General features: G+C 41.3%; 1 protein-coding gene across 7 annotated transcripts in view; it reads left to right on the top strand.

Moving 5' to 3' along the window:
- Positions 1 to 27,114, top strand: part of Taok3 (TAO kinase 3) — a 189,319-nt gene that overhangs the window by 159,823 nt on the left and 2,382 nt on the right. For all 7 annotated transcript variants that reach the window (XM_004843693.4, XM_087198101.1, XM_087198100.1 and 4 more), the window contains 5 exons: positions 5,220 to 5,456; positions 7,573 to 7,701; positions 11,534 to 11,737; positions 18,724 to 18,963; positions 20,390 to 20,602. In XM_004843693.4, coding sequence (XP_004843750.1) covers positions 5,220 to 5,456; positions 7,573 to 7,701; positions 11,534 to 11,737; positions 18,724 to 18,963; positions 20,390 to 20,602 — 1,023 coding nt within the window. The remainder of the gene's footprint in view (positions 1 to 5,219; positions 5,457 to 7,572; positions 7,702 to 11,533; positions 11,738 to 18,723; positions 18,964 to 20,389; positions 20,603 to 27,114) is intronic.

Consider the following 27,114-nt stretch of genomic DNA (forward strand, 5'->3'; position numbering starts at 1 on the left):
TCACTAAGATGATCGCTGATACCATTTTTCACTTGGGCTGTCCAATCAACATGTCCAACCCATGTGGCCAAAGTCTTTCAATAAACACATTGAATGAATGAGTGAACAAATTAGGTCCCCTAGAGCCCTGCTATGATACAAGGATTTGGATTTAAAAGTGTGCGTTTCATTGCTATTCATATAATGTTTTCTGTTATAAGGCAGAATTGCCTGGTATCAATCATTACTTTTGGTAAGAACTTAAAACATTTTTCCCTTAGGTTTCTAAGGCATAGAGTGTCACATCTCTAATGCCAAAATGTGACTCATTGTATTCTTTTTAAGAACTTGCTATAAATTTCATTTGTGCTAAGTGCTGAGGTGGCCACTTTTATCATATACATCATTTTGATTCTTACAAATAATTAATCTTATAATTGGCTTTGATCTCTTAAGAGGGTAACATGATCAGCCACCATGCTCCTGTTTTATGTTCAGTAAGTTGCTTATTAGCTTTCTGGTGCAGTGTTTTATACACAGTAGGCACTTTCCACTCTTTCGATAAAAGGGTTTGTTCTTAGAATCAAATTTTGCTAGAATTAAATAGGGTAGCATTGAACATATATAGAAACTTTGTAAAAGAAAAAAAGTTTCAGTCTTTTGATTGTTTATTATTTATCATTTACTTATTTGTAATTCTTTACATAGTCCAAATATATGAAATGGGTAATACTTCAGATTCAGAAATTATACATGGGCTAGGGATTAACTCAGTAGTTTAGCATGCATGAGGCCCTAGGTTTGAAGCCCAGTACCACACACAAGAGTAAATAAATAGAAAGAAAAAATAAAAATTTTACTCACTCTTTGGGGCATTGTTTATTGAACTCAAAGCCTCGAACATCCTAAATACTTGCTTTATGACTGAGCTGCACCATCATCCCCAGCGCCATGTTTATATTGAACTCAGGGCCTTCACACGGAGCTACATCTTCAGCCCTTTCTTTATTTTTTAGGGTCCATCTTGGGCTCCAATTTGCAGTCTTCCTGTTTCACACAGCCTCCCAGAGTGCTGGGATTGCAGGAGTGTGACACCACGCCCTATTCCAAGTTTACTCTTAAAATCCACCAGCTGAATATAGGTAGTGTTTTGTTGTTAAACATGCTCTTATTCTTGGATCCAGCTATTTTGATCAATATCCCCATGTTCAGAAATGCAGAGCAGAGGGGGAAAAAAGACGTTTCTCAGAACCTAGCAGAAGAACGAAAGAAACCATTGTGTATTGAATATTTCTTACAGGTCAGACACCTTGCTAGGCACTCTTAACTGGTATTATCTTATCCAGTCTCCAATCCTGAGCAAAGTAATCATAGTTCCTCTTTAGAAATGAAGAAACCAGAAGATTTTTAGCGGTTAAATCATTTGCCCAAGGTCAGTTGTGTAGGAAAGGACAGAATAAAGTTTTCTCTAAGTAAACCACAGGGTGTATGTAGCATGATGGCATTATTCACTTTTGCTTTTATTTGATCACATGTTTGAGACTTCCATTGTAAAAACTATAGTCACTACAGCTCTCTTTTGCCCATATTCAGACTTATTCTATTTACAATTTAGACTTACCATTCTCCAGCTTTAACTTTTTTGGGAGGATTGAAAGTTCAAGATTAGGGCTGGGGATGTAGCTCAGCAGCGCCACGCCTGCCTTCCAAGCAAAAGGTCCTGAGTTCAATCCCTGGTACCAAAAAAAAAAAAGAAAGACAGTTCTACCCAAGCCTGGGCAACATAATGAGACTCTCTCAAAAAAGAAAGAAACACACACACACACACACACACACACACACACACACACGAGGTAAATTTTATCTGAAAGCACTTTAGAGACCATAAGGCATAATAAAATTATTGGCTTGAAAAAATATTGACCAAATGGTGTATTCCTAAAGACACTCAATATAAACTTAAAACACATAGGTGTACACAATGTAATTAGCATATTTTAATATATTTCATATTAAACCTCACAAATGAAAAACCTGGTTATACTTTTATTTAAATGTATCTGTCTTAAGCCCAGAAGTATAAAAACTTAGATTCCTCTTTCTTTGTTTTTTCTTCTTCTTTTTTAGCACTAGGAATTGAACCCAGGGCCTTGCTACTAAGCTACATCCCCAGCCCTTTTTTATTTTTTTATTTTGAGACAAGGTCTTGAATTTGTGATACTCTCACCTCAGCCTCCCAGAGTGCTGGGATTACAAACATGCACCACCATGCCTAGCAAAAAATTTAATATTTCTGTGTGTACCCAGAATGACAATATGAAACTTAGAAAGTTTTATTGTGGCAAATTGAAGGTGACAATATTTGGAGTTTAAGGAGGTGTTTATTCAAATAATGGGAACTATTCAAAAGCAAAATCCCTTGCCAGGGGATTTAGCTCAGTGGTTTGGCCACCTGCTGCACAAGCACAAGGACCCGAGTTCAATCCCCGGTACCAAAAAAAAAAAAACCCCTCAAAAGCAAAATCCCTGCCCTGGATTTCAGTGAGGTGTAATGATAGCATGTTGAGCTTCATTGTTTGTCCTTGCCGTGCACTTGTACCAAATATGCCCTGATAGGCAGTAGAATCCCTCTCTTTACAGGGACCCACTTGCCAATTAAGACAGAAAATGCCCTACCTCACAAGCACAAGGTCCCAAGTTCAATCCCTGGTACCAGAAAAAAAGACAAAAAATGTTTTTTGGCTCATTTCTGTTTTATCTTTAGGCTTCCTGGTCTGGGGAATGGTCATAAATGAGAATATTTATTGCCATATCCCTGTGCTTGTGGCAAGTTTTAAATGTGTCACAGTAGCATTAGAGAGTGCCTCTCCTCAGCTATGGAAATCCAATTATAGAAGTAATACTAAGCTGGGCATGGTGGCACATTTCTGTAGTCTGAGAAGTCTAGGAGGCTGAGACAGGAGGATCATAAATTTGTGCCCAGCCTGGGCAGTTTACCCATTTAGTGAGACCCTGTCTCTAAATGAAAAGGGCTACATACGTAGCTTAGTGCAAAGGCCCTGGGTTCCATCCCCAATACCAAAAAAAAAAAAAAAATGTATTAAAGAATATCTCAAACTCATTTCCCTGGAACAGACATTTTCCTGCCACATTTATGCAGAGGCAAAAAATAAATAGTGAATTTAGAAAATGCTATCCTTTCTGTTGACTGAGATGTTTTGCCTCTAAATTGTAAATCAAAAAGGCATAAGCATAGCCAGGCATGGTTGTGCGTGCATGTAATGCTAGCACTTGGAAGGCTGAGGAAGAAAGATCATGAGTTCAAGGCTGGCCTGGGCACCTAGTGAAAGCCTGTTTCAAAAAGCCAAAAAACAAAAATTTTTTTAAAACACATAAGCATAAGGAAGTAAAATTTATACCAGGGCTGTGGATTTATCAGTGGTGCCGCTTCCTGCCTTCCAAGCACAAGGTTCCAAGTTCGATCCCCAGTACCAAAAAAAAAAATTTACACTATATTTCAAACTACTTCTTTCCTTCCCTTTATCTGGAAACTAAATCTATTTTTTTAAAATGACAAGCTGGGGGGTGTAGCTAAATGGTACAACTCATGTATAGCTTGCTTTAGGCTCCTGGTTCAATCCTCAGCAACCTAAATTTAAATAAATAAATTACATTATTGTGATGGTAAAATAGATCATTCACTTTCTTTAGAGTATTAGATACTCTTTTTGGTGATGCCTTTTTCGATCTTGAACTATCTTCTGCTTCTGTTCCTCAAATGTTAGGGATCATTCTTCGAAAAGAGAAATGAGTATGAAACCTCATAGTTTCAGCTAAAAAGGTTTCAAAGTTCAGCTGATGTTCAGTGATGTACTTTCATAATACTATCCGGTTGCAGGACAGCACTCTTGATAGTGAGGACCCAGTCTAGTATGCAGGACACCTAAAAAGAGCAGAGAAACAGGCTGCTCTTTGTCTAAAATGCACTTTGACCCATAAACTGAAAATAATACAGAGCATTAATAGCAGGCATGAAAATTTCCAGTAAAACTCGTTTAGGGGTTCATTTGGGGAGAAGTGGCTTTTATAGTGGATGGGAGTGAATAAATCACTTAGTGAACAACAAAACTAAAATCATAATTCTGTAATTATAATTTTTTTTTCAAAAACAGGAAAATGAGAAGGAAATGATCAGGGAATCTTACAGAAAAATAAAGGATGAGAGGTTGAAAGAAGGACTGGAAAATCACAAAAGGTTCAGTAGAAAGAAACGAGGTCCCAGGATTTCTGTATGCACCCTTCAGCCTGGATATTCACTTGAGAATGAGTTAAGGAAGTTACCAGCAAAAGTAGTCATCCAAAAATCATAGAAATATTTTCTCCTGTTTAGAAGAAAACTATTATAATTTGTTAACATCTCCTGTGGGGAAGAGGTTGGAGAAAAGCATGATTTAAAAGAAGATATCTATTTCTCTTTGTCTCTCTCTCTCTCTCTCTCTCTCTCTCTCTCTCTCTCTCTCTCTCTCCTTTGTAACAGTAGGAAATAAATAAATCCTGTTCACAGTTTAAAAGAATATTCAAGATCCCTGTACTGTTAGGGATATGATCCTAACAGCAATAACAAAATAGTGCAATGCTTCTTAACTGGAGAAATTCTGCCCCTCGGGGAACATTTGGCAATATCTAAAGACACTTTGGATTGTCAGGATTTGGGAGCTGCTCCTGGCTCCTAGTGGCTGGAGTCTAGGGATGATGCTAATTCTGCACTGCCCAGGGCAGCTCTCCCCAGCAGCCCATTCCCAGCAACATGAAGGCTGAGCAGTCCTAGTGTAGTAGAAATAGTGTGGCTCTGGAATAGACAAAAACACCTGAATCCCAGCTCCACTCCTTATTAGCTGCAAATATATGATGGCATATCAAAAATATATGAGCATATTTGGTCTGAATGCATATATTACTGTACTTCCCTTAAGTTTTGATTTCTTCATCTGTAAAATGGGAGCAGTTAACACCTACCTCATGAAGGTATAAAATGAGTGAGTGAATGGGATAGTTTTGAGCCTGAGAGAGAGGAAGTACATAAAAAGGACTGAGGAGAGTGCCTACCCCAGGTGAGCAATGGGCAAAGAGGAGGCCTTTAAAGAGTGATGATGATAAATAATGCTAGACAGTTCTCCTTTGCCCGAAAGTTGTTGTCTCAGGCACCTGGTGACCTGAGTCCTGTCCCCAACCCAATTCAGGTTACACGGCAGATCCATGAGCATGAGCAGGAGAACGAGTTGCGGGAACAGATGTCAGGTTATAAGCGGATGCGGCGCCAGCACCAGAAGCAGCTGATCGCCCTGGAGAACAAGCTGAAGGCTGAGATGGACGAGCACCGCCTCAAGCTACAGAAGGAGGTGGAGACGCATGCCAACAACTCGTCCATCGAGCTGGAGAAGCTGGCCAAGAAGCAAGTGGCTATCATAGAAAAGGAGGTCAGTATGCACATGCATGCCTTCACACCGAAGCCAGGCCCAGCCTGTCCCAGTCAGTGGCAGAGTGTCAACATGGGGCCGGAGTGGGTGCCTGTGGGTAAGGGAAGAACATCACTGGTGGGGGTGGGGTAATGCTTTCAGTGTGTTCGGGCTGGGCATGTGCATCCATAATCCCAGCATGCTGGGAGCCTGAGGCAGGAGGATCACAAGTTCAAGCCCAGCCTGAGCAACATTGCAATTTAGCAACACCCTGTCACAAAGCAAAAATGAAAAAAAAAGGGGGAGCTAGAGATACAGGATATAGCTTAGTATGAAGCCCATGCATTCAATCCCCAGTACTGAAAAAAAAAACAAAACATAATTAAAAGTCACAATAATAACAGAAGATCAATTCCAGATATATCCTGAGCATCAGTCCCTCAATGGCAGCCTGGGTACCACTAAAGGGAAACAGGACCCTGTCTCTAAAACCAAAAAAAAAATCCGACCATTATTTGGGTTTTCTAGGAAACATCTCTCTTCCTCATCCAGGTTTTAAATAAATTTTATTCACTTATTCATTCAGTTATTCATTTAGATGATGACAGGGATTAGCCTAGGCCTTGTGCATGCTAAATACCATTCCACCACTGAGCTACACCATCACCCCCTCTAATTAAAAAAAAAAGACGAAAGGGTAAGACAGCAAGTCAAAATCTCACCTTCATACTGGTTAAGTGTTTGATATGAGAAGGGATTGTGTCTGTAAGAAGATGTCCCTAGCAATCCTCAACAAAATTCAACAAACCTGCTTACCCAGGTACGAGCACTACCAAAACTGAGTTCCCTTCCTACTGTCCCCCCTAACTCACATGGTGTAGAAAAGTAGGGAGAACTCGGGCTACGTAAGGTTGGAATAAGTGAGGACACGTGCCAGGGTGACTTGGGGGTGCTTGTGTAATTAAGTGCCCCCTCCTCTTGAAGGAAACATCAGATCATGCAAGCAGTGTCCCCCAGTAGCCAGCAGTGTGTGAGGCAGCCTGGTGTGAGCGGCTCTGCCCAGACAGCGGTGATGGGGATGACATAAACCACTCATAGTCTTTTTTTTTTTTTGGTACCGGGGATAGAACTCAGAACCTTGTGCTTGCCAGACAGGCACAGTGCCACCGAGCTAAATCCCTGGCCCAATCAGTCATGTTCTTTCTGTGGAATTTGACTTGGACAGTATGTGAAGAGAATTGTCTATAATAAAAGAAATACTGGTTTATGAAAAGTTATAACAAAAGAACCATGAAGATTAATTCTCTATCTCCTAAGTCCCTCATCTTACATATGTGCTTTATCTGATGGTTTCCTGAAACTTAGATTTGGTCACTTTGGGAGTCCTAAATTTGTTTGTTTGTTTGTTTGTTTGTTTGTTTTTTGAGACAGGGTCTCTCTATGTAGTTCAGCTGGCCTTGTACTCACTATGTAGCCCGGGCTGGCCTCCAACTTGCAGCAGTTCTCCTGCCTCAGCTTCCTGAGTGCTGGGATTACAGGTGTGCACCACTGTGCCTGGTTGAAAGCTATAATTATTGGCTTACCTTTTATTTGGTCTGTATTTTACCCACAGAGGACCCCAAAACTCCCATGATCCCTGACTGGTGCAGACTGTAGCAGGTCCCTAAGAGAACAAAATGTCCTTAGCTTTCCTGTTATCCTGAAGATGATCTCACTAAGAACCTAGTTGGAATAATTAATTGGTTAGAGTTTGATTCTTGGACTAAAACTAGCCAGTCATGCTTATTTATCCATTTTTATAATTCAATCCTTAGGCTACCAACAATATGATAAAAACCCTTTATTATAATTCTTAGTTCTCCTTTCATCCCATAAATGTTTATGTTCAGTAAAATGTGTTTTTCCTACAATTGGGAATGTATTTTTCAATGGTAAAATTTTCTTTAAGATTCAAGGGTGTGAGAGAAGACATTTCTTTATTTCTTTTATTGTTAATATAAAAAAATTGTATTTATTATTTGTTCAAAAACAAATTATTCTACGCTTTCAGACCGTTCTCCTGATTAGAGACTATATAGGCAGCTGAAATCTGTGTGAAGAACAAGCTCATCATAGATCGTCTTTGTTGTTTTCTCAGGCAAAGGTAGCTGCAGCAGATGAGAAGAAATTCCAGCAACAGATCTTGGCCCAGCAGAAGAAAGACTTGACAACTTTCTTAGAAAGTCAGAAGAAGCAGTATAAGATTTGTAAGGAAAAAATAAAAGAGGTAAGAATACCAATATTTGTAGTCCCCATGTTGCCATTACAGTGGTTGGGACTTAAAAGCAGGTCTCCCTACATACGTGATCAGTATTGTAACCCAGCAGTTCTTGAAGTTCACATTAGAATCCTCTGAAGTGCTTATTAAAACAGATTGCCCACTCCTGGGCTTTGTCATTCGGTGCACCTAGGGTAGAATTTGAAAACGCATTTCTAACAAGTTCCCACTTGTTAGACACAGCTGTTGCTGGTTCAGGGCTACATTTCAAGCACCACCAGTCTAACTAAACCATTCTTGCTCTCTTCTATCTTGCTCTCCACATGGTAGCCACAGTGATCTTTTTAAGCTATAAATCTAGTCATGTCACCCTCCAGTTTTAAAGTCTAGTGGCTGCCTATTTCTCTGAGGACAGATCAAGACCCTAAAAGGCCTGGTGTGGTCTGCTACTATCCCATCCCTCCAGGGCTATCTCACACCAGTGCTTCCCCCACCCCTGGCCCCACCCTCCGCTGCTTAAGCCACAGGGTCACCTTTCAGTTCCTCCCTCCAAGGTTTTGCACCCACTGTTTCTTCCACCTGGATGCTTTCCCTACCCTCCAGTCCTCCCCGCCCACAATTCTGCTCAGTTAATTCCTCCTCCTCCCTATAAGATTTAGGATTGATTATTAGGAACATAACTTAAATACCACTTCCCCAGCGAAGTCTTTCCTAACTGCCTCAACCAAGACAGGTGGCTCTGGTTTCATAACACTAGAGTTTGTAATTATTTCTTTAATGATCATTTGAGCTACTCGGCCTGTTAGCTGATGGGCATCCTAAGAGTAGAGACCAGGCCTTTTTTGCTCAAAGCTGTTTCCTTGTGTGCAGTACATGTAAATATTTAATAAATGAATGAATGATTCTGGAATTTTTGGTTGAAGACCACTAGTAGACTTTGAGAGTCCCCCTGAGAAACTGCAGTTTAATCTGAAAGCTCAGATTTCTTCAGGTCACCTTTAACCAGTACTTAGAGCTGAGTTGTCTGCTGTTCCATAGAATTTCCTTTTCTTTCTTTTTTTTTTTTTTGGTACTGGGGATCGAACTCGGGACCTTGTGCTTGTGAGGCAGGTGATGGAACCACTGAGCTAAATCCCTGGCCCAGAATTTCCTTTTCTTATGACTTAAGATTTCTTATTTGTAGACTTATCCAATATGAAATCATGCATTGGAGTTCATATTCTCATAGCAATTCTGGACATTGCCATGTTCCTCTCCAGTTCTTTTTAATTGGGAAATGAAAGTGCATGGCTTGGGGTGGACCTCAGAATCTTTGCTCAGCCCAGATAAGCCATTGGTAGTTGTTGGGCCTTCTAGACAGTTGCATCTGATCCACATTTGACTGAATGGAAGTCTCTCTGACACTGTAAAGTCTAGAAAACCGGTGTAGAGAGAAAGGGTCCAATGAACAAAGTTTGCATTCTGGCATGAGCCAAATTATTATCTCATAATGGGTATTGCTGGACCATAGAGATTGCCTGGATTTTTCAAAAGAAACTTTTGAGCCAGGCATAATGGCACACACCTATAATCCCAACACTCAGGAGGCTGAGGCAGGCAGATTCCTGTGAGTCCAAGGCCAGCCTGGACTACATACTGAGACCTTGTCTCAAAAAAAAAAAAGTTTGAGATTTTTCTCAACTCTAAATACCATCTTATTTCTAACTGTGTTTACTCATTCTCTGGAGATCGTATGCCTCCACCATTTTGAGCTTTTATAACAATGAGATATTCAGAGATTGCATGAGACGTTTAGAATCTACATCCCAAAGAATAGCGTTCAAGGGCGGCGGGGGAGTGGCTCAGTGGTTCTGCTGCCTGCCTTGCAAGTGCAGGGTCCTGAGTTTGATCCCCAGTACCGAAAAAAAAAAAAAAACAGCATTCAAGATTAGACACTCAGTCTTCAGGCTGTTTTGGTTCACTATATGCAGATATATAAGTGCAGGAGACCACAGGCCTAAACTTTTATCGCTGGACATGCTCATGAATAAAAGCATTTTGAGATAGCCTCTGTAGACCTTTCTGTATAAAGCTAATTTTGCTCCCTATGAAGTAAGGCTTAATTGTTCTGTGTAAGGAGGCATGTGTATTTAAATACTGATGTACTTAAAGGTATTATTCTTAGAATAACAAAGCAGTTTCTCTTATAATAGGGGCATGGGTAATACAGAATGATGGATGGCTCAGAAATAACTTATTGTTGATTTGGGAGTGAATTTTTATGGTTATATATGAATTTGCATGTGCAAACCAGTGGTTAATGCCAAACCTAGTAGTGAAATCATGGCATGAAAAAATGAGCAACCAAACCTTCCCATTGTGATCCCAGCCTCCATGCTGGGAAAAGCTCTTTCTCTTGTTGATTTTAAAGTTCCACTTCAGACATCACTGGAACCAGTGTAGGTGGAAATTGAGATACAAGGACTTCATGACTAAGAGCGCAAAAACAATCCAAATAGTATGTGATGGATTCTTGTAAAACATTAAGTAAAATAGGTTTTAGCAACTAGAAGATTTCAGTTGTGTGAGTAGTTAACTAAATATAGGTCAAGCTAGTCAGGACAACAAAGAAAAGTACATTGTACTGTATCTAAAAATAGGGTCTTCACACTAAGCTTTAACCCCAGCCCTTTTCCATTTTTTATTTTGAGATTGAATCTCACTAAGTCTCTAAGTTGTCCAGTGGGCTCAAACCTGTGATCCTCCTGCCTCAGCCTCCCAGTGTCTTGTGATTACAGACATGCACCACTACACCTGACAAAAGTAGTCTTCTTGCTTTTCCATATATGAATATCTTAACTGATATTCAATATCAATACTCAATACTTTCTTTCCTTTGCCCACATATTCTGGAAAAATAGAATGAATGTTTTCCTTTTGCAAATATAGATGGTTTCTTTGCCCTCTAATCCCAAATGAAGCACATTTTTTCCTGAAGTTTAGACTAATGACATTTGCATATTCACTTCTTTTCTTTGAAATGTGGCCACTTCCATCAGTCTTGTTACCACCTGCTTTGCCCAAGCTCCTGTCATCTCTCTCACATGGACCTGTCATAATGCATCTCATTACAACACTCACAAATATATAAAACCCATTCCTCTCATGCTAAAGATCAGTGGCCTTAATTTGACCCAAAGGCCTTCAGTGGTCATGCGTACTTGCACCCTGGCCACCTTTCAGTTCTTAATTGCAGTGTATTTCCTCCCCACCCTAAAGGTTTTGCATGTGTTCTTTCCTCCACCCAGAATATACTTCCCTCTCCGTTTGCATGGTTAACTCCTACCAGTTTTCCACATTTTGGGTTGGTTATCACCAAGGTCAAATATTTTCTGTGAAACATTCTTTTAGGACCAGGTACTTCCTTTTCACAGCAGTTGTCACAGTAATTTCAGTTCTTTTCTGTGGTTCTTTGGTCAGTTTTTAATTCTAAGCTGTAAAGCCCCATGATGCCAGAAACTATGTTCTTTCTGCTCACCATTGTAGCCTTATGCTTTTCAGCAATGCCTGTTACATGGTAGAGGCTTAGTCAGTGTGTGTTGGTTGATGAGCAAACAATTTCTGAGAGTGAGAAGCCAGAGATAGAGAAATTCACAAATGTCTCTCTCACTTAAGACTAAATTAATCAGAGAAAAAAAGTTGAGAGAGAATGGAGGGAGATTTCAACACCAAGATTTTCTATACTTTGCATTTGCTTTCCAGCTAATTTAATTTGCGGTTGCAATAAGCTGTTATATATTTCTTTGAAACTGGTTTTGTTTTGTGAAGTCATCTTGGTTTTGTTGTTTGTTTGTTTTTTAAGGAAATGAATGAGGACCATAGCACACCCAAGAAAGAAAAGCAAGAGCGGATATCCAAGCATAAAGAGAACTTGCAGCACACCCAGGCTGAAGAGGAAGCCCACCTTCTCACTCAACAGAGACTGTACTACGACAAAAACTGTCGTTTCTTCAAGCGGAAAATCATGATCAAGCGGCATGAGGTGGAGCAGCAGAACATTCGGGAGGTATTTACTATGTTCACAACTTGTTTAGGGGGCAGTAGGCTTGGTGAAGGCCCTGACCTCGTCTGTTCCTACATTTTTGGCCTGTAGTGCCTGACACAGGGTAGGTGTACAGAAAACAAGGCAGGGAATGATGTGAAAGCCCATTTGCAGAATCACGAATCAACTTTCTCTAAATAAATGTAATAGAATTCTAATGAACAGCTATTATAGGTGAAGTTTATCACACAGTGAAGAATCAAAGGAAGTAGAGAATTTTTGCTTTCAGACCACCAAGGACTTGTGGTTTTATGACTCCCAATGACAGTACAGTGCTCTGTACTCAGTTCATTCATTCAGTCACCTGGTGTTCACAGAGTGCCTCCTTTCACCCAGGCACTGGCCAGAGGTACTGTATGAGATTTATTGCAATCTAATGCATTAGGTACAGTAGTAGACATATAAATTATTATGGGGACATAGTCCATATGTTCATTACTCACTGGTGCATGTCTGTAATCGCAGGACTCTGGGAGGCTGAGGCAGGAGGATCACAGTTTTGAGCCCACTGGACAACTTAGACACTTAGTAAGATTCAATTTCAAAATAAAAAATGGAAAAGGGGTGGGGCAGGCCAGGGATTTAGCTCAGTGGTTCTGCCGCTTGGCTCGCAAGCGCAAGGTCCCAAGTTTGATCCCTGGTACCAAAAAAAGAAAAAGAAAAGGGCAGGGGGGCCGGGGATTTAGCTCAGTGGTTTCACTGCCTGCTGCACAAGCGCAAGAACCTGAGTTCGATCCCCAGTACCAAAAAAAGAAAAGGGCTGGGGGTAAAGCTTAGTGTGAAAGCCCTGGTTCAGACGCCAATATCAGAAATTAAAAAGAAGAAGAAAACTATTTTTAGAGGCAGTACAATGTACTTTTGGTCTCACTATGAGTTCAGGCTGGTCTTAAACTCACCATGTAGCCCAGGCTGCCTCGAACTCATGGCAATCCTCCTGCCTCAGCCTCCCTCCTGAGTGCTGGAATTACAGAAGTGAGCCACCATGCCCAGCTAAGGCTCAGGTTCTTTATAGGTATTATTTCACCTTGAAAGGAGAAACTGCTCAAAATTTTTGAGAGGGCCAGTAGTTTCACTAAAATCGATCTGTAGCAAGATGAGCCCAGCTCAGAGGCAATACATGGGTTAAAGTATCTTTCCTTAGGAGGGCAATACTGCCCCCCAGGAAGGTCAAAATGGGTTCTTGTTGAGGGTGAGATGACTCAGATAATGTCACAATTTGTAGCCTGCTGCAAGGTACATAGTCAGGTAGAGTTGATCTGTGGGATCAGTAGTCATTTTGCAGTGAGATATTTGAGTTTCTTTTTGTCTAGCAATTATTATTTAAATAACACATATTTTGAGGAAGTCTGAGCCTCAATTAATGTCACTAAAAACTACAGAAGATAATCACTCCCCCAAAATAATAGAAACTGTATTTGTAACTTCATTCATATTGTTTTAACCAACTGAGCTAAGAGTAACTCTATAAGAGTATTTTTCTTAAGAGTCCAGATTTTCCTTTTAGTCTTATTCCAGAGCCACTTTGAATGAAAATGTTCAAAGATTTCCAATTTAAAAAACTAATAACATTGAAAAATATATAGAAAAATATAAAGCTAGTTGAAAAAGTTCTTTGTAATAGCTTTATTGAGAAATTGACATATAAAAATTGTATATATTTAAGGTAACAATAGTTTGATATGTGTATATACATTGTGAAATGATCACCACATTCAAGCTAATTAATGTATCGATTACCTCCAGTTACTGTGTGTGCATATGTGTATATGTATGTGGTAGGAAGAATTAATTTAAGATTCATCTCTTAACAATTCCAAGTATGCAATACACTATTATTAACTACTGTCACTAGTTAGATCTCCAGAAGTTACTCATCTTGCATAAGCGATTTGACCAATATCACCTTTTTGTTTTGTTTTTTTTTTTGGTACTGGTACTGGGGATTGAACTCAGGACCTTGTGCTTGTCAGGCAGGCATGGCTCCACTGAGCTACATCCCCAGCCCTCTCTTCTTCTTCATAATCTCATTTCACCCAATCTCTACTCTGAGACAGTCAACCACTCATTTGCCATTTGTCATTCCAGATTTCTTTCCTGTGTATATTATATACTTTGAGTGTATATCTTATATATAACTTTAGAAAAATGAGATTGCTTTTGTATCAGTGGGATTATTTGATTTGCTTGCTTTGGCTGACTTATGCATAGGAGGGAACTTACCAGAAGCATGTGGGGTAGGTGACAGCCAAAGAACACAGCCGGCAACAATGAAGAACCATGCTGGAAAAGCAACTTCCATGACGTTTGAGGCTGCAAGAGCTAATGGACATTCCTCGAGGCACTGCCATTCGGATGAATCTCCAACCATTTTTAATCCCTGTAATCTTTCTGTTCAAGATCCCAGTTCCTAGGAGGGAGAACTTGATTGGGTAATGTGCCGGCACTCTCTGATTCCAGATAGGTTGGAGTATTTGCTCAAAGCAAAAAAGGGAAGTATAAACAGAAGGAAAAATAGATGCTGAGCCTGCAAAAGTAACAAATGTCCACTATACTGTTGGAATTTCTTCTTTCATTTACAATGTAGCACATACAGCTCAATTCATTCTTTTAAACAACAGAGTATTTTGTTCTGTGACTGTAAAATCATTTGTTTAATGAGGCACATCTCCATGCACATCTTGTTGAAATTTTATAGTATTAGTAGCAATGCCACAGAACACATCTTTGTACATAAATATTTTTATACATATATCAGTATATTTGTAAGCTTGTATTCTCAGAAGTGAAATTTCTGGATCAGAGTACATACACCTAAAGTTTTAAATAAGTCTGGTGTGGTGGTGCATACCTGTACTCCTAGCACTTGGGAAGCTGATGCAGGAGGATCATGAGTTCAAGGCCAGCCTGGACTACATAGCAAGTTCAAGGCCAGACAGCCCAGGTGACATAGCAAGACCTTGTCTCAAAATTACAAAAATTTAAAAGTTTAAAGTTTTAAATAGATGTCAGCAAATGGCCTTCTAAAGGGGTTCGTGAAAATGCCCACCAAGAAAGCCTAACAGTTGCTGTTTTCCTGTTTCTTTGCCTAAAATAGGTAGTAGTGATCTTTTAATTACTGAAAGCCTGTAAAAGGACTCTGCAAACTGGGTTGAGCCACCTCCCCTCTCATCACCCACAGAAGCTCAGGCTTTCTAGCCACTTGTTAAAACAAAGAACCAAAAGCAAGAAGGGATTAAATATTACAGCTAATGTCTCCATTTAGAAGTTTGAGTTCCAGTTTTTACTCAACCTCAGTGGCCAGAAGGATAAAAATTTGGCATGAGTTCAATTCCCAATATTGAAGAAAAACAGAAAACAAGGAAATAAAGTTGGCATGAGTGAAATTAGCTGCTTTTAAAGAAGCCAATAGCACTTCCACTGGGACTTACGTTAAATAGAATGTTTGGAACACAGTTGGGGAAAGGGATGGGAGAGGAGCGTCTGGAGCCACAGCTTAGCCAGCAGGTGGAGTCACTTAGGCACGTGTTTAGGGACCATGTTCTGTGAGAAGCACATGCGTTTCAGCCTTGAGCTTCCATGCACTTGTGAGGTGTCTCTATGTGGCCGAGGGAAAGGGAGCGGCCACCTCTCCCCCAACGCTTCCTCCAGTGCATACAGACATTGAGCACATTGTTGAGCGGAATCACCTGTTCATCAAATTTGATGTTTTAAATTTTTGCTTGGCTCATTTTGTGCAAGCTAGAAGTGCACACAATGTGGCTGTAATGTACATTGTGTCCTTTACACGGATAAAGAAATCACTGCATCAGATCAAGCTAGAGCAGAGGAGTTCTTTGGAATATTGTGTCACAAACTGAAAAAAGAGAAACAGAAAAGTATAACATGTTCATTGGAACGCCTTTTCATGGAAAATGTTTAAAATCTAAAAGTCTGAGTTTTAGCCTCAAGTCTGTTTTATGGAACTATAGGATGTTATGTTAGTCCCTTAATTCCCAATTGCCTTACTATCTCATAGGAAATCTTTGCAAAGTTACCACCTCATAGGGTTGCAATTAGGAATGAATGAGGTATATGAAACAATTTTAAAAATTGAAAGCACATTATGTATTATCATATAGGCACAGCACTGGACTCATAATAAGCCAAATAACTTTGTTCATGGTTTAAAATAGTATTGGCTGCTTACCATGTTACACCTCAGCACCCTTTGATTTCATCTTCACAAGCATCTCAGTGCATAGTGGAAGCTGATAGATAGGTAGCCTCACCCTAAACCTGAAGTCTTAAATCGTGGATTAGGAGACTTGCCCAAAGCCAAAGAGTAGCCAGCCAGTAGCTGAAGCTGACTGATACCATGGGCTTTCATTTTCCCATTGATTCCCAAACTTTAGTAGACATCAGAAGTAACTGGGTAGGTTGTTATAAATCACTTGCAGTGGACTGGGGATTTAGCTCAGTGGCGCTGCTGCCTGCCTCGAAAGTGCAAGGTCCCAAGTTCGATCCCCAGTACCCCCAAAAAAGAAAAAAAATCACTTGTAACTCAGGTGATTCTGTCACAGGTATTCTTCAGGCTCCTGAAGCAGCCCACTAGACATAAAGAGAGGCACACGATTTCCTCCAACTGTTTGTTGGCTGTCTTTTACCCCCGCACACCCACCCTGAGAGTTTCAGGCCCTTGGGCAGCTCACTTTGGACCTCTCAATTTAAGAAATTATGGATGTATAAATGCCAAAAATTGAGACCCTAAGGTAAAAGTGATGCAGTGGACTGAAGAATGGTAACTTAACCCACTAGAAGGGCTTTCCTTGGATTTTTTTCTCTTGGTCCTGGATAGCTTTAGTCTGTGGAAAGGGCTCACTTCCCTTTGGTGCCACCTAGGGGCCAATTACTGATCTTTAAAAGAAGAAATTTGATGGACCAGGTGAGGAGGAAAAAGAAAAACATAGGAGACTGGCAGTGATGCTGGAGTGATGCTTTTATTCTTTCCAACAAATTTAAAGTATATTTATACTTTGAATGTTTCTTCACTAGAAAAGCAGCTCTGTGAGGTGATCCTATTGTTCCCTGCTGTCTGCAGTGCCTATAACAGTGTCCAGCACATAGTAGGTGCTCAACAAGTGTTTGTTGAATGAAGAAATAAATGAATGATTTGTGACTGTGCTCTACTACTAGAGGCTGTGCTACTTAGAGGACTTCCCTTCAAATGGATAGAGGTCCAAGTATACAAGATACTCTTCTCAACTACACCAGCATACACACGTTACAGATGTTTCTATGAACATAAACAACTTGCTTGCGTAGTGGTTGCCATCAAAGAAGAGTAGCATCCTATTGTTCTAACCTAAAATGGAGCTCAAAAGCTTTCGGCTTTCTTTGACCTTCTTATAATACCGTGTTTAGAAAGCTTGTAACAAATAACCTTTACCTATAGTTGTACTTGTTGTACTTATCCATCTTGCTCTCTTTTAACTTTGCACATAAAATTATTTCCCTTGTTAGTTTCTTTTTCAATATTAATTTATTTGGGCTAGCTTAAACCAAAGCTAGGGAAATTACTTAAGAAATATAGGAATATCTCATAAAACTCAAGCACAGTAATACAGCTGGACTTACAGGTGGGCTTAGGAACCAGTGAGGAACTTTAGCACAGTTATATTCCCTCTACTTCTTTCTTTTATTTCATTCTTTTTTTGCTCTGAAACCTGGTATACTCTAATTCTCAGGCCTCATCGTGGCAGATGGCATAGTGGCGTACGTAGTCTTCATATGTCCCTCAATTCCAGCCATCCACAGAGATTAGAGCTGGAAATTACAACTGTAAATTCCTAGGGCAAAAAATAGTTTGCCCCAGGCTGGGATGCAAGGCTGGTCTGAACTACATGGTGAGACCCTGTCTCAAAAAAACAAACAAAGGGACCAGGGAATTAGCTTAGCGGTTCTGGCGCCTGCCGTGCAAGTGCAAGGTCCTGAGTTCGATCCCCCGTACCAAAAAAAAAGTGTCTGTTACGCTTTCGTATTAGAGCACTACCAGGTTAGGGACAGAAGTCACAGCTTAGTTCGACATTTATATGCACCAAAAGCATTGTATCTAGTGCATATGGGAAATATTCTTGAATTGGTAAAATGAAAAAATGTTGCCCAACTTCCCCTTTTTTTCTAGTTTGTTCCTCCTCAACAAGGACAGCAGGAAGGAAAGGAGAGGAGAGGGAGGAGACAGAAAGAGATAGCCAAGTTTGAGAAGAACAGAGAGACTAGATCCAGAAATGATTCGATTGACTATGATGGAAAAGATGAAAAGGGAAACATCTCTGCTCTTTCCCACCATCACCTAAACACAGATTTTAAAAAATAGATAATTGGCCTACTTCTGATATGTGCAGAAACAGATATTTCCCAGAAATCTAAGAACATTACAGACATTATCAATTTAATTAAGCTTAATTCTCAACAATGATTACATAATAGAATCACCTGGAAGACTGAAGTGGCATGGGGGTCCCACCCCCTGGCAACTATATTAGAAATTTCAGTTTGTGGACTTTAAGCGTCATGTGTCTGAACAGCTTCCTCCTGTGATTTTAATGGGCAAACAAGGTGGAAAACCGCTGCTTGACTAAAGAAACATTTCCTTGCACCTAAGTGTAGCACATCACCTAATTAGATTCACAGCAGCTCTGTGAGATAAGAGGGAGTTAGGTAGAATTGGTCCCATTGTATAGATAGTGCAATTGCTAAGGTTCTGAAGTTGACTATCTTGTATGTGACAGACCCTGAAACAGAACGTAAACCTCCAGGATTGTGAATCTAATTGCATTAAGTCATGCTATAAATACTTCTGGGTTTAAGAGCCAGTTAGCAGTGCTGTTCCGTGCCATCCCTCGCTTACCTCCACATTTCTTCCACTTCTCCTCCAGTCAACTCTCTCCATTTATCTTTGTTCCTGAATGCAGGAACTAAATAAAAAGAGGACGCAGAAGGAGATGGAGCACGCCATGCTAATCCGGCACGACGAGTCCACCCGAGAGCTAGAATATAGGCAGCTGCACACGTTACAGAAGCTACGCATGGATCTGATCCGTTTACAGCACCAGACTGAACTGGAAAACCAGCTGGAGTACAATAAGAGGCGAGAAAGGGAACTGCACAGAAAGCATGTCATGGAACTTCGGCAACAGCCAAAAAACTTAAAGGTAAGAGAAAGGAGAGGCATTCCCTGTCTGTGCTCCAGGGCAGTAGGGCCAGACCAGTGGTCCCTACACTGTCAGAGTCTCCAGGGCAACTTTTCAAATCACACATGTCTGGGCTCCATCTCTGCCAAATCAGAATCTCTCCAGGTGTAAAGCTCAGGAGTCTGCATTTCACAAGCTACACAAACCACTTTGAAAACCAGTGTACTATCTGATCTCTCAGTTTTCCTTTTATTCCATTATATCATTTCTCTGAGCCCTTCACAATCTGCCCTCCTTACAATGGGATGGACAGCAGCCTCTAATCTTGGGAAATGAGAAAGTTATATTGGTACCAACTAGCACAAGCTCTGCTGTACCTATTGAGCGGGACTCCAAAGCCACATTCAAACTTCGTAGGAAAGGGTGTGATTTTTGGATGACATCTGTCATAGGCATGGGAATTGCGATTGGCTCGAAGTGTGTGAGGCCTTCACTGCCTGTGTGCTAAAGCTATGAGGAAGAGCTCCTTTGGCCCACACTGCCTCTGCCTAATTTTAGCAGACTGCTAATTAATAAGCTCTGTGTTCTAAGCTGTTGCTACATGTCAGGGAGGACATTGTCAGTGTTGGCACAGATACAAGGCCAGGCTCCATCACATTGGCCATGTGCCCCTTCAAGCCAAATCCTAAGCTGTCTAATTAGTGATCCCTGTCACCATAACTCCTCAGAGTGTTTATGGAGTGCACCCATGACCCTGGAGCAGCCTGATGGAATGCCTTCTGCCCTTAATCACACACTTCTCTCTCTTCCTGGCAAAGTGCAAATGTGATATTGCCACATCCAAGCACAATCGCTTATTGGTGGAAACATCTGAAATCACTGTTCTCTTTCCATCTGTGCTGAAACCTAATGGATTATGGGTTAGGATATGAAGTGTTAACCAGATGTTCTCCTTTGTTGGTTTGTCACGGAAGCATCCACAAGCCAAAGCAGTGAGAGCATCTGCTTGCTCACTTGGAAATGTGGAAGAATGGCCCGCGCACATGCATACACTCATGCACACAAAGAAAGAAAAGCAACAAACAACAGGAAATGCTAAGACTTTGACTGGGAAACCTTGAGAATAACAGCAAAGGTTTTAATAAACTAAGCTTCATACTATTACACAATCTTTTTAGAATTGTTATCCCCTCGTTACAATTTATTTTTTTCTTTGGAGCTATTTATAAATTCAAAATTACTTCTATTCACTTAGTATAAAACAAAAGTATTGGAAAGTTAACACTTATCTGAGTGGGAGGTACTACTTTTATGATTATTGATCAGTTTCATGGCTCACTGCACCAAAAGGCAGGTGGTCCCAGCACTTGTATTGTGTCATTATAATGGAAAGCTTTCTGTATTGGCTGATATGTCTTTATTTTTCCTTTGTCACTTTCCCTAACAGGCCATGGAAATGCAAATTAAAAAACAGTTTCAGGACACTTGCAAAGTACAGACCAAACAGTATAAAGCACTCAAGAATCACCAGTTGGAAGTTACTCCAAAGAATGAGCACAAAACAATCTTAAAGACACTGAAAGATGAGCAGACGAGAAAACTGGCCATTTTGGCAGAGCAGTATGAACAGAGTATAAATGAAATGATGGCCTCTCAAGCGGTAAGTGGTTAGGTTTGGTGCCACAGCTTCAAGAGCTTTGGGATTCAAGAAAATTCAAGATCCAGCCTTTGTTTCCCAGGATGATTCTTGCACAAATTTAGGATATTGGTGTTTTCCTGCCCAAACAACTGAGGAAATGACGACGCTGAATAAAGCCAAGGCCATGCGGATCCTTGCTGGAGTGTGTCTTATAAGATGGAGCACGAGGAATGACCTGCTTCTGTGGCACATAGGGACTTGAGGGCAAGATGTGATAGATACCATACATAATGTCATATGTTCCTTCATCCAAGATTTCCTGACCACCATCCCCAACTAGTGTCAGGCACAAGTGAATAAGACACGGTCCCTGCCCATACGAAGCTCACCGTCAACTGAGAAAGACATACACAGGCACATGCATTCAGTAAACTCTTGATAAGCCTCTGGGTCCACCCTGTGCTGGGCTCAGAGGTAGCGTGGTGAGCTAGATAGACAGTGGGTCTCTGACCTCATACTTTTGTCAGTCAAGCCAAGAGGTCAGACAATTAAGCAATAATGATAAAGCACCGTAAGTGCTGTGAAGTGGGAGGTGCTGGGGGTATCCAGGAGGGTAGGTAGGAAGAATGAATCTGGCCTAGGGAAAGCTTCCTGGGAGGAGCCAGGAGGCTTAAAGGAAGCCACTGAAGTAAGCAGGTTCCATGCAAAGGAACTTACATAGGAAAAGACCCAAACAATGGGAAGTATGCATTTAGGGACTTGCAGAACTTTATGAGGCCAGTATTCAAGGCAGTGGATAGTGGAAACCCCACAAGGAGAGGTCATAAAGGTCTTGATAAGCCAGGGAAGGAGCTCACCTGGAAATTCAGTGAAGATTCCTCAGGAGATGAACCTTAAAGAGTACCAAACAGACACAAGAGGAAAGTTCATCCTGGCGGAGGGCACAGTCTATGCAGAGACTCAGAAGCCTGAAAAAGGCTGGCACTTTTGAGAAACAGGGAGCATTTGCCATGGTGGAGTGTGAAATACTCGTGTAAAGAAGCCAGGTGGATAGTCAGGGATCAGAGTCTCAGTAGCAGGAGTCTGGACATTACGCAGTAAGCAGTGGAGACCTTTTGAGAAGGAAAGCAGGGCTGGGACATTGCTCAGTGGTAGAGCACTTGCCTAGCATATGCAGTGCTGGGGGAAAAAAGAGGTATTGGCAATCATGCAGCAAATGTAGATAAGGAGACCTGTTGGGAGCTACTGGAATAATATAGAAAAATATGATGAAAGCCTGAACTAAGACAGAGCATGTCAAGTTGGAGGGAGGTGTGACTCAGTGATAGAGTGTGTACTTATCATGTGAAGCCCTGGATTCAATACAGGGAGTGAGGAGGGGCTGATGGAAATAGTAAAGAGGGGTAGAATTTGAGAAATGTGAAATATTTAGGAGGTAGGCTAGATAGAACTTAGTGACCAGTCTGAGAGATAGGTTTGACAATAGATTGGAATAGATCATAATTTTACCAATATATAAAAATAGGACGGCTGAGTTTGGATGCCTGGGAAGATAATTGACCAAGTTGTGGACATTGTATCTGAGATATGTGGGTATTTAGGTAGAGAAGTACAGATATGGAAATCTGTAGCTCAGAAGGATGCCAAAATTAAAGACAAAATGTTGGACATTTTGTCCAGGTGCCAGCTACTCAGGAGGATTGCAGGTTTAAGCCTAGCATGGGCAACTTAGTAAGATCCTTTCTGTTTGTTTGTTTGTTTGTTTGTTTGTTTGTGGTACTGGGGATTGAACCCAATGCCTGTGCACTGAGCTACATCCCCAGTCTCACTGAGTCACAAAGTTAAAAGTTGCCCCTGTGTTTGTCACCATGCTTGGCTGGAAGATCCTGTCTGAAAGTTAAAAAATAAAGGACTGGGGATATAGTGGTGGAGCAGCCCATCCCTGGTATGTGTGAGACGCTGGGCTCCATCCCTAGCTCTGGAAAAGAAAAAAAAAAGACACCTTGCCATATAGGGACAGTTGTAGCTGTTAGGAATAGATCTGCTAGGGATAGGAGAAGGAATTAGAGGGGAAGGGGACTGAGGACAGAGAGCTCATTTGGACACCAACATTTGAGGGTTGCATAGAATTAGACCAAAGAAGATAACTACTCAGAGACACAGGAGGGGAACCAGAAGACAGTATGTGACAGCCGCCAGCGCAAAGGCTGTAACTGAAGATTTCAAGTGTGTAGAGACCAGCTAGAATAGTCAAGTTTGGTTTATACATTGGAGCTGGCAGTGGTTTGTCCATTATTTGTCACAGACAGTAGAGCGGTGGGATTGGGAGATATTATAGTACATCAAAAAAGTGACCATAAGGTTAGGAAAAAGTGTGGGAATTCCTTTCCCAGATCCCCATCAGGGGAGGCCAAGACAGAGAGCTGTAGCAAGGGGAGGAGACAGAAACAGAGGCTGGGGTGTAGCTGAGTGTTAGAGCACTTGTCTAGCATGTGCAGGAGCCCTGTGTTCCATCCCCAGTGCTCGGGTGGGGAGAATCAAAAGAATAGAATGAAAGGAAGAATTCTGTTACCTGGGTAAGGCATAAGCATGTTCTTAGGCTGAGGATGGGAGCTGGTGCATTCACTCACTCATCCAGCAAGTGTTTATTGAGTGCCTACACTGTGCCCTGGGTTGTTGTGATGAATAAGACAGTCACTGATCAGGTTCTCTGGAATTTGTAGAAGAATGGAGGAAACCAACATTGAACAGGCTGTGTACTCCCAGAGCAGGTGCAAGATGCCAGCAGAATGCAAACAGGAGAGTTACCCTGGTCTGGAGAGTCGAGAAACACCTCTCTGACGTAGTCATTTAGGCTAGGGAGCAGCATGTGCAAAGGTGGGAAGACAAGGGCACTCTTGGAGAACTCACAGACATCCATTCTGGAAGAAATGCAGGGAACCAAGGGAAACTAACATGAGAAGACTGGAGGGGTGAACAGAGTCTGGATCGTGGTGGGGCTTGCCAGCTGTTAGAATGTTTATCTTTATCCTGAAAGCAGGGAGAAGCCATTGGAAAGTGCTTAGCAGGGGCCTGATGATATCTGCTTTGCTCTTTTTGAATGTTTATCTCAGTGACATGTGCACAATGGCCTGGGAGGTGGCAAGAGCAGATATGTATAAGGAGATCATTTATGATGCCACTGCTTTTATCTGGACACAGGAAGTGGTAGCTATAATAGGGGCAGTGGGGATAAAGGGGTAAGTGACCAGTTGAAGAGCTAGGCAGGAGGTTAGAGTCAGGAGCATGTAGTGACAGGCTGAATATGGAGGGTTTAAAGATGACTGAATCCCAGTCTGTGGTTTGAGCAAAATGGTAGACTGTGGTGCCTACACGTACAAAAGGAATTCGAGCTGATTGGGGATGCAGGAAGGTAAAGATGATGGGCTAATTAAAATTGGTTCCATGAGCTTGAAAGCCTGGGAAACAGATGAAGTTGTCTCTCACAGGCTGGATAAGCTGGTGTAAGCCTAAGGAGAGAAGCCTGAAGTCATTATAGATGTAGAAGTAATTTGTGGAACAGGTGGCGCCTGGGGCTTTTGGAGTAGATGAGATTCCTTTGGTTAGAGGAGGAAGAGGGCCCAGGACAAAGCCTCAAGGAACACCCACATTTACAAGTTCCAATAGGTAGGGAGTAGCCACAGAGGGGAGGAAAAGCCAACAGGTGTAGATAAAATCTCAGAAGGAAGAGAAAGATTTCAAGAAGAAGGGGCCATCAGCAATTGCAGATGCTGCTGGCAGGTCAGGTAAGGTAAAGATCACTTCCCATTGGTCATGGGTGACCAGAATAAGTAACAGGGTCAAATCAAAATGAGCGTGAGGTGAGGAGGGCAGAGAGAGGTGAGTGATAAGGAGGCAGGTGGGAAGCATTGACGAGGATGTAGCCGCTGATAGGACTTTTGTTAACCATTGTTTATTAGCATCTGTGGCACTCTCCAGTGAGTGTATGCTATTCTCTAAGATGGGAGAATGGGATGTGGAATATAGATGCATGATTGCTGTTCAATAAAAGGAGAGAAATAACCTCCTGAGACAGGACGAGATCAAAGTGAATGTCATCAGTACAGCTGTCCTTTGCCAACTGCATGCCATAGGCCAGGTGGTTTTATGTGTTTTATAGGCATTTTCCCATTTCATTTTTGTAAAATCCCTTTGAAGTAGTTACTGCTCAACCCTAAATTTACCTGTGACAAAACTGAGGTTTATTGAAGGAAAGCCCCTTAGGCTTAGCGAGCCCCTCCTTGGGAGAAGAGTTGGTAAGCACTTTGTAAAGGGGCAGATGGATATTTTAAGTTTTGTGGACCACAAGATCTCTGCGACAGCTAGCCAACTCTGCTGCTGCAATGCCTAAGCAGCTATCAGTAACATGTAAAGGAGTGAGTTTGTCAGTAAAACCATTTATAAATTTATAAAAACAGGCAGCAGGCCACATTTGCCCTATGGGCACAGTGTGCCAGCCCTGGCTTATGTGGAATCACATAGCTAGTGATCAAGCCAGGTATTTGAAGGATTTGGGAAGGAGGCGTGTAAGCCTATATGCTTGGTCACTACTACACCAAGCTGCCTCTGTCACATCTTTTTAAGCCACTTTATAGAAAACGTGATATTTACCAATATTGATACAGAACTTTTTTATTGATTTGGGATGTATAATTTTGGGTGATGAATACCAAATCGTGGAGTGTCTCCTGGTTTCCAGCACTAGACTTGTATAGTCAGAGCTAGTATAGCACATAGTTATTGACAGCAGTACATAATAGACTCTCAGAAGCAGAAGAAAATGGAGCTGTTTCACTTATCTACACCACCCATAGGATGAGCCTCTCAGCCACTCACTCGGGGATGACGGCAACTGATGCCAATTAGCAGCAAAGAGCAGGTTTCTTCTTTCCTTTAGTGGTAAAGAACCTATGATATCAAGAGGGAGTCAGTAACAAAACTTTTGGGCATTAATCTATAAGGCTGGTCCTGCTACAGATGGATTGTTCATTGTGTCCAGTATCAGGAAAATGGGAGGAGAGCAGTCCGTCTTCTGTAGTGGGTTTTCATGAGGCTGGTTAGGATTAATTATTAGAAGGCATCTTGGATATGATTATATAATTTATTTTATGTTCCTTTTATAGCCATAATGTATTTCTCCAGAAGTGCTAAAGAAGGCCAGGCATGATGGTACATACCTATGGGAGGCTGAGGCAGGTGCATGACAAGTTCAAGTCCAGCCTGGACAATTTAGCGACTTAATGAGAACCTGTCTCAATAAGTGACCCTGTCTCACTAAGTTTTTTAAAGAAAAATTTTAGAGGATAGGCTTGTAGCTCAGTGCAAAGGCCCTGGGTTCCATTCCCAGTACTGAAAAAGAAGTACTAAAGAAGATACTATGCAGATAACTTTCTAAAACTATCTAACATTTCCAAAAGTCACTTGTCAGTGAAGATATTACACTATGTTGTTAACTGTCATAAATTGTGGATAAGTAGAGAATAAGTATTTGGCAAAGTGGTCGTATGGAAACATGCAAATAAATCCAGAATAACCTGAATTGTCTAATTCAAGGATTCTAATCTCATAGTGCTCAGCCAAATTGAGGGCCTGCTGTATCTAGACAAAAGCAAGCCTTGGCGCCAAAATCCCTTAACTTATATAAATGGCCCAAAGCCACCTACTCTGTGAGTTGAGAAGTTGGCATTTCCATGTGCTGGCCTGGCCAAGCCCAGTCCATTTCCCACCAAGATAAGATCAGAGCATACAAAGTTCAGGTGCTGCAGGAAGCAAGGGAAGTGTGGCCAGGCTGCCTTATAATCTAGACTTCATTGCTCCAAACCAGAATATTACCCTTAAGAGTATTAAGGCTGCCCTCTGAGGAAGAGATTTTAAACTGCTAGAGTTCTAGATTGCCCAGCAAGCAAGATAAGCTGCATAGCCAACAGTAGCAGCCAATGAACATGGCCTTTATGAAGAGCGTAATAGTACTGTGGCACAGTCCCCAAGTTTTCTGGGTATTACGTTCATTTATTTAGAACATATCAAATGGGCTTTATGGTTTTATGGTTAAAAATGTCCAAATATGGAAATAGTCTTGTCAAAACCAAAATAATGATAACAGCTACTGTTTATTGAATGTTTAGTATGCATCGAGAACTATGCCTGGGATTGTGTATGAATTCTTTCACTTAATCCTCCACCCATCTCAGATAATAGGAGTTGTAAGTATTGCTTTCTCGAGATGAAAAGAAAAGAATGAGACCTAGAGAAGTTAAGAAACTGGTAAGGTGACACATCTAAGTGAGCGATGGTGCTAGACCTCTGGCTCAGGAGTCCCCCTCCAAAGGCCATGGGCTGATCAGCAGAGTGAGTAACCTTCCCAATACCTGTTCCCATGGCTTCAGACCACACTGAAAAGCATGCATTTTTAGGGCTTGCAGCTGACTGGGCAGACTTCACTGGTTTTGATCAGAACGCAGTGTACCCAGGGCATCTGTTTTTCCAAGGGGACA

The sequence above is a fragment of the Heterocephalus glaber genome, unplaced genomic scaffold (assembly GCF_053883595.1).
Source record: "Heterocephalus glaber isolate CG9 unplaced genomic scaffold, H.glaber_assembly_v1.0 deba00001687, whole genome shotgun sequence".
In the NCBI taxonomy this organism is placed as follows: domain Eukaryota; kingdom Metazoa; phylum Chordata; class Mammalia; order Rodentia; family Bathyergidae; genus Heterocephalus; species Heterocephalus glaber.